The sequence below is a fragment of the Colletotrichum spaethianum genome (assembly GCF_022836535.1).
Source record: "Colletotrichum spaethianum MAFF 239500 DNA, contig02, whole genome shotgun sequence".
Classification (NCBI taxonomy): Eukaryota; Fungi; Ascomycota; class Sordariomycetes; order Glomerellales; family Glomerellaceae; genus Colletotrichum; species Colletotrichum spaethianum.
The window spans coordinates 1,971,482-1,985,076 of record NW_026054772.1 but is presented as its reverse complement, the minus strand read 5'-3'; the positions used below and the strand labels follow the sequence as shown (position 1 = coordinate 1,985,076).

Below are 13,595 nucleotides of genomic sequence, written 5' to 3'. Positions count from 1 at the left end.
CAGCACCTATGGGCTTTAGGTTCTGCGGAGACCTCGTAGAGCCTTTGCCTTCTGATGCTACCATCCATAACAACTTTACGGAGAAGGAGCCACATGGCTGTGAGAGAATCCAAATGAGTACGGTGTTAACTTCAATGAGGCCCTTACTATGCGGAGCGATCTGAAGTTAAAATGCCCGCTTTGCGAAGCTCTTGATTGAACTTTACATGATTAAGGCAAAACTTGCGATTTCCAATGTATGAAAACTCTGTGAGCCTGAGTGGGGGGAGAATAAGAAGAGAACATGCTCCTTCTGGGCTGTAACCAGCAACGACTTCAGATCCAACAACGTAAGATACAAATCACCAAACCATGATAGTAGGAGGCTGATATTGCAGGCCTATAGTGATGCTGTTCTGCCTACAATATTTTCCCAACTGTCGTCAAAGTCCAAACTTGATGCCGGGCTATGCCTAGACAGTATGTCAAGCGGCCTTCGTTGAGCCAGTTGATTTGAAACAATTGTGAAGCGTTGTGCTGTAAACGTATGATTAGGACGGTCCAAACCGAAAATAATAAAGCAGGCAATAGCCTCACATGAAGAGAAAAATTTGTTTCTGACCTCATCGCGATCGAAAGGCGCTTATCTTGATGGGCTTGACACGGTGTTGTGGTTTGGGGTGTGGCAGTTGGACAAAAGCGGCGGGTTGTGTTTTGGAATTCACTTGCGCGGGTCGGGTCCCTCACGGAGGGGCTTGGAGTAGGAGACAGGCAAGGCATTCGGTCATTGTGCCGACTGCAGCGAGTGTGATTGGGCACGGATGCTGTTTCCAAGACGGTAGGCATGGAATTCGCAGCTTGGCAGAGGGTCGAGAAATGGTGAGCAAAGACTGCTGTATACGCAAGGGTGGTAAGCTCCTTGGCCTCTTGGCTTTTGGAGACGGAGTTGGGACCGTTTCTGAGCCTTTGGAGGAGAAAAGAAGACGGTCCGGTTCAGTGGTGGTTCTCGGGTGACGATGACCTTGGCGGAGCGCTTGGCGGAGCTCTTGGCGGAGGGAAGCGGCGTCGACGGAAGTGGGGCGTCCCAGAGGGAGTGGGGACCGGTGGTGGGGAGAGGAATAAGGTAGGGAAGGGACAAGGGAGGGTGCTGGGGAAGAGGGAGCAAGAGCGACTCTAGACCCGGACCTAGACTGGGACCCCTCAGCTTGCTAGATGGAGCAGGACCGAAAGACGACGCACGAAGAGGAGGAGGTGCGTGGGGAAGAGAGACAGATAAGACAGACTCACAATCATGCAGAAATGGAGAGACATCGAGATGGACCGGGGACTGGGCATTTGAGAGGAAGGACCGTCTCTGATACTGACCTGATGCGATGCGGGTGAAAGGGCGCGTTTGCTTTGCTTTTCTCGCAGCCGGGAGGCCAATTGCGCTGGAGAGGGTGCCCTTTTGCTTCCTCCTGTTGCCCAACTAGAGTTTGATCAGGGTTGCCAGTTGCGAAAACATGTAAACATACCGAGACACGCGTGTGGTGAGGACCCGGGGAGACAAAGGACGGACGAACCACAGACACGAACGACATTCCAGGATTCCCCCTCTCCAGCCGGCAGCAAAAGCACCCGACTAGCCAAGCATCCGCAGTGCACAGAGTTGAGATATCAAAAGTGAGTAGTAGGGGAAAGGAAGTTGAGTGCGAGTCTGCAGCCCGGACGATATGACGGCAACACACTCCAGCAAGTGACCAGTGACGCCATTGGCCGCCACCGGGCGAATAAGGTTATTTGATGCGGTGCACCAATGACAAGGTGCTAGTGTCGACTGCGCCATGGGCAGGAGGCGCATCACGTGCTGCTGCACCTGCTCCTGACCCCGGGGCACAGGCCTTCTCGCATTTTCTATGGAGACTTCAAGGCAATCTATATTGTGTGATTGGCTGCAGACTTCTTGGCTGCTGGGCTCGTTCCTTCTTGGCTTTTGCCTCTGGCGCCCTGTCGGCCTCCCCTCAGCGCTGGGTTACAGCGGGTGGAGGTACCTTGCCAGCCAAGATGCATAGCCCGGGTACTTACGCGACTCAGCGGACTCGCCGCAACTGTTTTGCTGTACGGCGGTCACAAAGGGGGCAGATCGTAGCGCCTTGGCTGCTGCAAAACTCCACCGCAATAGCTGAGAGCCACTGAACCTCGATGTTGTGTTTCGCCTTTTGGCTGTTTGCGTTGCACCTTCCCGGCCTTTTCTGCCCTCCAGTCCCATATGTGCATCCTGTGTTGCACGCACGCTGCAAAAAATGGAACAACTCTCGGCTTCACCTCAACAAAAAAGCCTCCGAAACAGCAACATCCTGACCACTTCTCCCTTTTCTATACACGCCACTCATCTGCTGAACTCCAGTTTCCACCCCATGCGCCATGCCGAAGCCAATCTGAATATCCTTGGAGGCTGAGAGGCTCTATCCTCACAGTACCCTCTCTCTCTGTTTACGACTCTTACAAACAAGGTTTGATATCACGTGTAAGCGTCAGCTGACCGGTCTTCCTCGTATGGGACTGCTTCCGGCCACGGCGGAACGCTACAAGGCCATCCGTCATTGTTTGCGATACCGAGAAACCGAGAGCCGCAATCTGGCTTCGCGTTCCGCCGGGCGGAGCGACACCGGATGGCCACGGCACGCCACGTTCAGTCACTTTTCGCTCAACTCCGCTGCCAAGATCCGACTTTCACCACATCAATCCGCCACGCGCACTCACATAAGCACACCCCATGAACTCGTGTACACGCAGCCACAGCGACATAACAACAGCCGCTAGCTACACAAGCCAGACAAGGCAGACCGGGGATTGGGCGGTCGGCCAGTCGGCGCGGGCAATGCAGGAAACGACATCTCCAGATTCCGGACAACCATTCACAATGACGGCCTCCGTAGCGAGCCCCGAGGGACGGATGGAGAGATGTGCAGACGAAAAAAGCAACGCTGTTCCGGCTTCAAGTGAAAAGAATGTAATTGTCTCTTCCACGGCATTCCTGTCATTGCTGCTTAGCCAACTTACGTGCGTCTCCGAACCCTCCAGATGCGTCCATCCCGAGCAATGGAAATGTACAAATGCGACGGACGCACACGACCCCCCCTCTTGATGGTAGTGCTGCGGCGCCTTGTGCGTGCGGCCTCGTATGGATACGGTAGCCACCCACCATTGCGACTCCGTTTGCGCCGGCTCTACTTGGCGCACCTTGGCAGTTCTTGTCCTACGACTCAACGACGTTGGGTTGACTCCAACGTGGGATGACCGTCGCTGGGCCTAGACATTCCAGACTCCAGAAGTTCCCCATGGTGCCCATCTAACCCACCCTCCCACTTTGTCGTCAATTGACCACTCACGGCCTGCTTCTGCATCTCTTCCCCATCAGCGATCCGAGAAGTCAGGACACACGTCTCGAAAAAATCGAGACATCTATAAACACAGGCCACAATGGGCGGACGAAGAGACACCACATCGCACATGGAAGGGCACGGCTGCGATCCAACCGCGATGCTGATCCTGTCTGTCGGTTTTACGTCAACCACCCATCAACCCCGCGCCCGGCGCCCGTCCTTGCGCTCATCCCCCATGCGAAACAAGTATCGCTCCCGGCGGCTATCTCTGTTTTTTTTTTACAAACACTCCGTCCGACCCTTTTCCAACCCCCGAGCATCTCCATCATCGAGAGCACCCTAATTCCAATTTCTATCGGATTTTTCCCGGCCCAACTTCATATGGTCTGACACGGTCACAATCTTCTCGGTGGGGTCGCCAAGCGCTTGGCTTCTCGCGACCGCGCAAGATGGTGTGGGCCAGGCCAAGTGACGTAGGAGGTTCAACCCAGAAACGCCCTCCCGTTTCCCTTCTCCGCCCCCTTGGCCTTTGGGCTCTCGATTCTCTCATTTCTCGCTCGCTCGGGCCAGAAAACACCACCGGTTCTTGGTCGTACGTCCTTGGCAAAGAAATCTTTCGCGCCAAGCCGTCGACCGTTCGCCGTGGTCCCCTGACGCTCTAAGCCGTCGAAACCCAGATCCGGTCCATGAGACGACTCGGGTGGGAAAAAGCTCCAAATCCTGCTCGTTTCCTTCGATGCCGTCACCTCGCACTATCGGCTTTCGCCCCGAACCAGACCCTCGGAGCCGCTTGTCATGTTCGTCATCATCAGACTAGTCGAGCGCGCCAGGCTATGGTGGCTGCCACTCGGTAGTGTAAACTAACCTCACCCTCTAGGTATCACTACGGAATATACGTTTGCGGCGATCCTGGGGTAAGACAGACCGTATGGTGGCTACATGTCGCCGGCCGGCCACAGGCACTCAAACACAACTCACTGAGTAAATCCCACGCCGCGGAAACGTGCCTGCAACGATGATCAGCAATGGCATTGCAACCTAAGCCTTCACCTATCCGTCTTGTCCGTATTGTCCGTCTTGTCTTTGTCTCGTCATGTGACTGCTCCACGCAAGGCTTGACTTTTGCTTGACTTGCTTCCTCCCATGAGCTTGTATTACGGCACCATGCATGCACCCGAGTCTTGGATGATGGCATCGGCCCCATTCTCACAGAACCCTTTTCTCTACCGGCCTCGCAGGTTTGGGGGTGTTTATGCAGAAAGCCCACCTTGGCTTCGATGCTTGGCCGCGACGCCGTCATCTCACAGGAGAATAAACGGCCGCTGGATCTCAATGCGGTCAAGGAGGCAGGAAGGAGGGCCTGGCCCGATTCCTAAGGGTCCTGTTCTCTGCGTTAACGCCCTCCTCTCCACTTGCGAGTCCCGTGAAATCTTGGTCCTCTTGGGTCTTTCTTGGCCTTGGCGATGCTGACCAACGGCCGCACTTCACGTTGTTGAGCGACTCTCGCCAAGACTGAGCGATCATCTGAAACTTTACGGAAGAGGAACAAGTCCATACGAGAATCGACGCCTTGGGGTCGTCGATTCGTCTTGCCACACCTTATCTGTCGAAATGTCTTCGGACTTGGGGATTGTAGATTACCGACTTTGGATGACTGCCATTGGCTTCGCGTCGCAAGGCCAAGCTTCGGCCGAGACTATCGATTGAGTAACACTCTCAGAGTCTATTAGCTGGTCAAGCTTGTAGATACTGGTTACGATGATGAGTTTACTGTGACTGCTTTATTGAGTTTTTCTTTTTAAAATCTTGTCTGTTCGACGCCAGTATAATCTGAAGCTGATAGCGGCGTTACAAATCATCGTGCTGGAATGAGCTTGCTTCCACAGTATTCTTCACCATCTATTTTCCTCAGTGGGAAGTGCAGAGTATGCGAATATGTGCTTGAAGCTGGCCCATAGTCACAGTCTCGATCGCACGTTGTATACGTTCTCATTGTACTGTATCCGATTGCCTTCAATGTCCTTCGAATCACAGGCTTCCGTTTGGCAGTATTGGAATCCGAGGATATAGTTCTGGCCGTTATATGAAGTCTCAGATACTCAAGACACCTAGAACTCCAGGGTTACATCCCGAGATAGAAGCTTCGCCCCAGACCATAGTGTTTCAAGGCTTCTCATAAATGTATTGAGATTATCGCATAAACGCTTGGGCAACTGTATACGTGGCCGGCCTTCCATTGGTAGTAGAGGCAACGATACGTTGATCATCTAAGGCCCTTGCGTAAAGGTTACACACACCATCAGGCAATTCCCTCGGCCAATATGCGCTCCGCGTACAGCCTCGGTACCATTATCGACGATGACATCCGAGGTTTGTATTTGGTTGTCTGCCATGCGCCTCAAGAAAAGTCCGTCGGTTTGGTAGGGTATAGAAGCAGTAAAACCGGCGGATTTTTCTTGAGGGCGCGTGTCTGCTTGCTCCTGCAATACACCCTCCCAGACTGTTCAGATCTCTCCTAAAACTGCGATTCAACGTCCAAAGAAGTTGCTTAGGGCTGGCTCTAGGGGCGTATTTGTTGGCCGGGTGGTGGATGAAAAGAACCGCGACAAAGTGCGAGGAGAAAGTGTGTTGTTCCATGATTCGACTTCTCCCTGTGCTCAGGTGCCGGTGGGATCTACGGCGATCAACAGGATCGTTGCGGCGATCACAGTGGGTGCGTGCTGAATGCCAAATTCCAAAAGGAACCGTGATGATCGCTGGAAAAGTGTGGGTGGGAACGTAAGCATAAATTGTCATTGCGTGCGTTAACGAAAGTCAATCCGTCTACAGCCGATGTTCTTGACCTACCAAGAGACTTCATCAATAAGTACGTATGATGAACATTTTGCCCACCGAGCTGTCCGATTAATTAATCAAATTGTGAGTGGACTCAAAAGATGTCCTACGAACTTGGCAAATTGTTAAGGCGTCTGGATCGCATTGACTGGCCGGGTCGTCAAAATGGCCTTTTTTGCAAATTGAACCTATGTCAGTATTGCTGCGAAGCCCTGAAGCACGGAATCGCAGTCTGACTGGCTCCGTTGAGAAGATCAATGTCGCAGTTGCGCACAAGCTGCGGAGATCCGACCTAAAGCAGCCTACATGATGTATCTGTTTCACCTGTATTCATCCCCTGCCGCCGTACTCGGCGGTGCAGTTTGCTATGATTGTGGTGTTAAGTAGCGTCGACCGCTTTGAAGAGCCTGGGCAACTTCCTTTTGGGGGCCTCACCGTTCACAGCCCACCAAAGATTGAGTTGAGTTCATCTCCCTACTCTTTCAAGTGTTGATAAGATCCCCCAGGTTTTCATACCAAACCCAGTCACAAGGTTCTTAAGAATTGCAGTTATCACTCACTAACGGTTTTCAGGGCAGAATCGAAACCTACATTGGTGGCGGTGCTGTTCGCAGACATCAGCCCTACTGGTGGTGTACTCGCATTTAAGACTCCACCATCCCAAGAGCAAACCTGTGATCTACCGGCACTTCTCCTTTTGAAAGCTAACGAAGATCAACAGGGTATTTTCGAGATGAACCAAGATCACTTAAGATCCCTATCTAATCGCGCGTATCCCATTCCTTGCTCTTTGCGGTTCTGCTTGACAGATTAGAACCTCCCGACAACATAAACCTTGTCGGGGTCCCTACTGACGCTCAATTGACCTCGAGAAAGGAAGGGGGAAAACCCGGACTCTAGTAGCATGTAGTGTGTCTGTAAATACAGGGCTATAATTGGGGATACGGTAAGGATGCCTACTGGCAGGAGGCAAAACAATCTTCGGACTCGCCAATCGGTCTGACACGACATCACCAAGTCGCCGTTCACCTCCCTTGTAGCGCTCCCAAATCTGCGAAAATAGGTCCGAGCACCTGTCATGCATGCGGCCTTAATCCTTATTCTCTTCCACATTTAGCCCTCAGTTCGCCATTCATCTCATCTTTTGACGTATAGCAGCTCTTTAAAGTCTTCGAGGCCGGACATTGCTGCTTCGGATGTGGCTGTTGCTGATGTTACAATTACGAACACGGTGCGATTGTTTCACAGCTCCTGTAATTTATGCTTCGTCATGGTGAGAGACTCACTATCCCTGTTGGGCTGAGAACTGGCTTTCATTCGCGCATTCGGCTACTCTACGATCCCAGCAACAGTTCCTTGTCATTGGCTGGTCCGTGACTTTCAAGCTGTCAAGTGTTGTCAGGCTGCCAATGACGGGTGACGACAAGCATCTCGCAACCTGATACCCACGAAACCTCAACACGGACGTTGGTCGTCTGCTTCCGAATACAATCGCGTCAGAGGGATAGGGCTTCCGAGTACGACCGCCATACCCAAGGGTAGGAACCTTAATTACTCGTGTATACATCACAGCTGTGTCTCACGTCTGAGGCATCGACACAGACGGTAACCATTGATGCCGGCTTCTTTATCTCGTCTCAACTGCGATCTGACTATGCTCCAGTCTGTCGCAAACAGCTTGACCGGTGCCTATAAACACTCCATCTCCCGCCAACAGAAACCCAACTTTTGCGACCTTTATCGAGACCTCAAGCACAAGAACCCAGCTATCCACTAAGTTTCAAAACACCTGAGCTATAAAAAAACATCTAATCCCACTTAGCTGAAATCCTCACATCCTTACGTAATGCACGCCCAAACTTTGGTTCTTGGCCTCCTAGGCCAGGCTGTACTTCTCCTTGCCGCCCCCCTCAAGCCCAGAGCAGTCATTGAAAGGCGTAATGACCTCGACAACATCCAAGCAACCCTCGCACCAATCTTCGCCTCGCTTCAAAACGTCGATGTTGCAGTCCTTGGCCTTGGCACTCCCGCCTCAGCAGCCAACTTACTTGCCGCCTCTCAACAAGTCCAGGTTTCCCTCAACCAGGCCACCGTGAACGTCCGAGCCATTGGAGACCTTTCCGCCGCCAAATCCCTCAAACTGCGCCAAACAACAGACAGCCTTGCCTCCCAGACAAGAAGTACACTCAATGACCTGGTTGCTCGGAAGCCTATCCTCGACCAGCTTGGCGTTAGCAATGTTGCCCTACAGTCCCTCCAACAGCAGCGGGTCGCTACCATGTCGCTGAGTCAAGCACTAGCCGAAAAGGTCCCCAGAGTCGGACAAAAAGATGCCACAGCAGACCAGATCAGCCTGCAGGCTATTTTCAACCAGGCAATCGCTGCTTTCTCTATTCCTGCGACTCCCGGCGCTGCGGTTCCCGCCCCCGCCGTCCCCGCCACTACTCCTCCAATTATGGCGATAGCTGTACCGCCTCCCCAGAGGAAATCTTCCACCCGTCGCAAGGATAAGAAGAAGGCAAAGAACAACATGGTCGATGGCGTTGCCCTAGCTTAGGGTCGCCTAGTTTCAATGACGTGGACGTAACGGCCTAGGTTGATGGGCAGTAACGAATTATGTTGGTTTTATAATATTGATTTTGAAGCCGGCGTTTCATAGCACCGCAGGACGGTGAGGGAGAAGAGTAATTTGAACTAGCTTACTATCGAGTAAGATAAAATGGAATAGAACAAAAGCGATTTTGACAATTGTAAAGTCTCTGCATTCAGACAATAAAACGAGAAACTATGAAACAAAGTGCTACATGAACCAGGAGTCGCTGGAAGTACCGTTGAAACCTGCCAAAGTAAGGCACTCGAACCGACTCATCAAATGCTCCCCTGGCTTTTGTTTTATTACTTTTGCTGCCTGCGCTATCCTTCCAGTTTTCGATGCTTTTTGGGCCAGGAATTGGATCCAACTCTCATAAACAGGTGGCAATTCTCACCTTTGGGAGTAGGCGAAGGTGTCTTCTTCGAGGTTACAGGTTAGAGCACCCGGTAGATAATGAAACAGTACGCCAGGATGTCCTGTAAATCAAAAGGTCATGTTCAAAGTGTACTCTTCTAGCCCATTTCTTATCGATCGCTTGTCAGCCCAATTCTAAATTTCCCTTTCCTTTGTTACCTGATTTGAAGTTTGGTCTTGAGAATTTAGTTTTTGGTAACCAAAGCTCAGGAAACTTTCCTTCACCAGCAGGGTATGCTGCTTTTCAACAACACAAGATTTTTCGAGTAGCGATTCGACCATTTTGGTAGGTCCATGAGACCTGATTCTCTTGATAATCTATAAAACTGCACCCCGCTGACGAGCTGGTCATGGAAGCCTACTTCTTTTCGACTTTGCACACGCCAAAAATTATAATCACTCCTATACTTTAAATCTGTGTAAGAGGGAAGCCGTCTCCTGATACTCCTCATTTTTGAATATTCTTACCAGTTTGTGTATCCTTCAAACATACACCAGCCACTTAAATAAGAATAAGCTAATCCCCGCGATGAAGCTCAACACCCTCGCCATACTCCTGGCACCCCTTGTCCTCCTCACTGCCCCAGCAGCCGCCGGTAAATACCGGTTCACTCCAAACCGTGTCTTCAAAATTGAGAGTGTCCCCGCGTGCATAGCAATATGCATGAAAGAGCTCGAGTGGCGTTTGCAAGAGAAGGCGCTCCCCAAGGCCATCATCGAGTGGTGCGACAGAACGTCACCACCGCATCGCGCTGACTGGATCGACTTTGGCCGCAAGATGGACGAATGCAAAGTAGTGCAGTGCACCAACGTGCGGTACTGGTACGATATGGCGACATGGCACTGGAACTATTGCTCGTGGCATGACCATCGCAAGGCTAGCTTGGCGTGGGTCAACGATTACCGCGTCAGCGCGTGGTGGCCCAATGACGAAGGTCGCCCGAGGCCGCCTGGTCATGAGAGTTGGATTTCAGAGAACAGGACTTCAGATGCTACACCGCGATAAGCTTGGATTTTGGTGATTGGACTGAAGTCGCGAATTCCGTGAATTAAGGTTTTGGTTATCCCTAAACTAGAATTTCCTGTTGGGTTGCATGGTTAAGTATGATCATGATTACCGCCAAAAGATACTGAACGAGAAATCGGCAGTCTTGAAACCTTGAAACATTTTTGTCGTCTAGTCAAATCAGATGGTTTTCTACCAGTATTAAGGTCCAAGATTCATGGAGTATGCATGATGTTCAACCGAACAGCATTTGTTACATAACAAACAAACGCTTTCCCTCTTGGATATTTTTTTGTCTTACGCGAAGACAGAATATCGTGAGAAGCCACAATCATCGCACTGAAAAGTTAGTTCCACGTTCGTAGCACCTCTTGGGGTCGATCAAGGGAAGCAGCCTAACCCTGTTAAAACCATGCTGGCTAGGTGCTGTTTTCTAGGGCGAGACTTAGATGTACCATGCAGCCATCGGCGGGTCGTCTATAAACAAACAAATGTTGATTGGAGTGAGTTGGCAGCATTGTGTAAAGCATGTTGGCGGAGAGTGAGGAGCTGATATTCTGTATATACTGTAGCCAACGTAATAACAAGAGTCCGGGTTGGCTTGCACTCACTCATCTGAAGCCATTTTACTATAGAGGTCTCTTTTAGATTATCAACTCCGTCAATATTCACCGCTGGCACTTCTTGTTTGATACGGTGACTCTGGGAGAAGTCAACTTAGTATGAAGGAAACCACTAATGGGGGCTACTCCAATACAAACAGCAAACAGCAAGGCCAGAAGGACAGAAATGCACCACAGCTACTACACAATATAAGGTATGGCTAGTAACTTTGACAGAGAGCGCCAACAGCGCATACAGCAGGAGGCGCGGGAGCGGCAGCTCAGACTTATTCGAGAGTCAGAGGAGGTAAGAAAGTCCCTGAACAACTCCACATGAGAAAGTACAACAGAAACATTAGTCGCCGGACCCAAGGCAGAGCGTTTTCATTATCGAGAATTTTTTATTGAAAAGTTTGGCGTTCTTTACAGAGAGTGCGACAGCAGCGACAAGAACAAGAGCGACAACGGCGTGAGTGGCAAGAGACCCGTGGTCTAGAGCAGCAGCGGCGACAACTTGAGCAGCAGGAGCAACAAAGACGCGAACTCGAGCGTCAGGAGCAACAACAACAAGACCGTGAGCTTCAAGAGCAGCGGACACGAGAGCAACAGGAACGAGAACACGTACGCAAAATGTGGCGTTGTTTTTAGAGGGTTGATTATTGGCGAAGGTACTAGACCAGTGTAGTTCCGTTTTAGCGGTAAACTTGCATACCTTCCCAATGGCGTTAATAGTAGTTGCGAAGACGGTCTTGTCACTTAGCAACTAATACAATAATTACTCGTTGTCGCCAAACACCTCTCTAGACGCAAATAAAAGACGAGGCCACTGTTGGATCCCCTCCCACATAATGTTGGACCTTGGGATACATGCAGATGTCTCTTTCCACCTGAACACCAAGTCCGTTTGGTCCCGAGGCTCGCAACGTGTCAGGAGCTATACCCTTCTCCACCCAGTCAACAATGTATTCCATCGTCGGTGGAGGACTAGGTCCGCAGTGGAAGCAGTGGCCGACGCCAGGAGCCACAAAAAAGCGATAGTAATCAGGAGCCTCTGGATCACGGATTAAGACACGGTCGTAGTAGTCGGTGCTCCCGTTGAATGGAATAGCCGCGTCTACAGTTCCATGCCAGTTGACCATCTTGCCACCCCTTCTCTTGAAAGCAGATAAATCCGGGTCCGAGGTTCCGATAATGGAGTCGTATTCATTGACAGAATCGTGTACAAGATCATCCCATTCCTGATGCGTTATTAAGCTTATGTCGAACGAGGGGTCTTTTTTGACCCAGTATCGAGCCCAAACAGCGAGTGACTCGGCCTGGCAAGAGCCTTCTTCATTACAATGGATCTGTATCGGTCCAGTGAGTGGCTGTGTTAGATTAGTGCCTTTGCTGAACCCGTACCATTGAAACTCGCCCGTGGAGCTTCGAGGCCCATCCCATGTCGCTTTGATCACATGCGCAGCCGCAGAAGACACTGTTGTCTCACCACCGTCGCAGTCAATTGCCTTTCCTACGACGTCCTGGGGGTCAAAGTCACAGAGATCAATCCTAGAAATAATCCCATCTTCTAGACCGTCTAGCTTATCGCAGGCGGACAGAACAGCGGTCGTGATAGCATCAAACTCGCAAGATCGGGGATAAGTGCGCAATTTGTCCATGACGAACTTTGGCCAAAAGGTGGCCCAGAAAAATCTGACCCAGTTCACAGCAGGAAACAAAGCAACGATACCGTCGTAGTCCTTTGGATATCTTTGCGCAAGCATATGACCTTGTCTGCCGCCAGTAGAACCGCCATGGAAGTATGAGTACGTTGGTGCGGTGCCATAGAACGCTTCTGCGACCGCCTTGCCGATAGTGGCCGTATCATGTAGCGCAACGGAGGCGAAGTCCATAAACAATGGCCAGTTGACGTTGCCAGGGCTGGCCAGAGCCCAGGAAGGTTCGTTAGCCTCAGGACCAAGAACGTCTGACGAGTGCCCGCCATCAGTGGTGGCGGTAGCAAATCCTGATGCCATAATAGGCATCATCAAGAATTCTGCCACCATCCCTCCCCCAGTGGCAAGATTGCCTCCACCGATACCCGTGAATCGACCGTTCCAATCGTCGGTGGGAAGCAGAGTATTGACGTTGATTATGTCGTGCCAACCTGGATGTGTGTAGGTGACAGTGACATTACAGAAGTTGAGGCCTGCGATAATTTTGGAGTCTGGCAGGCCTGCTGCAAACGGGCCAGGAACGTATGTATGATTTCTTTGCTCGAAGGCTTCGATAGAGAGTATGCTCACTCCAGTGATATCGGGGAGAGATAACCCTGCCGGGCTGCACTTGGCAGTAGACTCTAGAGGTATTTGAGTAAGCCACTGGCTTGCCCAGGCTGAGGGGTTCCAGTCGCTAGGAAGCAAACCCCAGGCCATTTCGAGAGTATGTTCGATTGGATAAGGTTTGGTACTTTGTATGAGGAATCAGGAGATGAACATGGATGGCATTGAGCCATTACAGTGATGTGGATGCTAGCCGTTTATAATAAACCCTGGGTGGTGTCAGAAAATTGTGAGGGCAAAAAGATAGTAAAAAGTAGTGTGTTGTAAAGATTGTTCGTCTTCTGATCTCAGCATGTTAAGTCTGACCCTAATCGCCGAAGGTCACAGCCAGGTAATCATCAGGAAACCAGTTAGGAATGCCCAGCTTAAGGATGAGACTCGGCACGCTATAGCCTGCAGCAAAATAGTACAGAGCCAGTGAGGGCCGTTGGTGTTGTTCCCGCGTACCCTCTGGGACTGAATGTACAATCCAGTTATATC

The 13,595-nt window shown here is 51.1% G+C and overlaps 3 protein-coding genes across 3 annotated transcripts; 2 read left to right on the top strand and 1 right to left on the bottom strand.

Moving 5' to 3' along the window:
* Positions 1–8,025: 8,025 nt before the first annotated feature.
* Positions 8,026–8,736, top strand: ColSpa_01437 (uncharacterized protein; the record flags this gene model as incomplete). The annotated part of the gene is made up of 1 exon (XM_049267649.1): positions 8,026–8,736. The coding sequence occupies one exon, from the start codon at positions 8,026–8,028 to the stop codon at positions 8,734–8,736; it is 711 nt and encodes a 236-aa protein (XP_049123606.1).
* Positions 8,737–9,715: 979 nt separating this feature from the next.
* On the top strand, positions 9,716–10,192 carry ColSpa_01436 (uncharacterized protein; the record flags this gene model as incomplete). The annotated part of the gene is made up of 1 exon (XM_049267648.1): positions 9,716–10,192. The coding sequence occupies one exon, from the start codon at positions 9,716–9,718 to the stop codon at positions 10,190–10,192; it is 477 nt and encodes a 158-aa protein (XP_049123605.1).
* A 1,402-nt stretch (positions 10,193–11,594) lies between these two features.
* ColSpa_01435 (putative feruloyl esterase) lies at positions 11,595–13,208 on the bottom strand (the record flags this gene model as incomplete). Its single annotated transcript, XM_049267647.1, has 1 exon — positions 11,595–13,208. The coding sequence occupies one exon, from the start codon at positions 13,206–13,208 to the stop codon at positions 11,595–11,597; it is 1,614 nt and encodes a 537-aa protein (XP_049123604.1).
* Between the last annotated feature and the right edge of the window lie 387 nt (positions 13,209–13,595).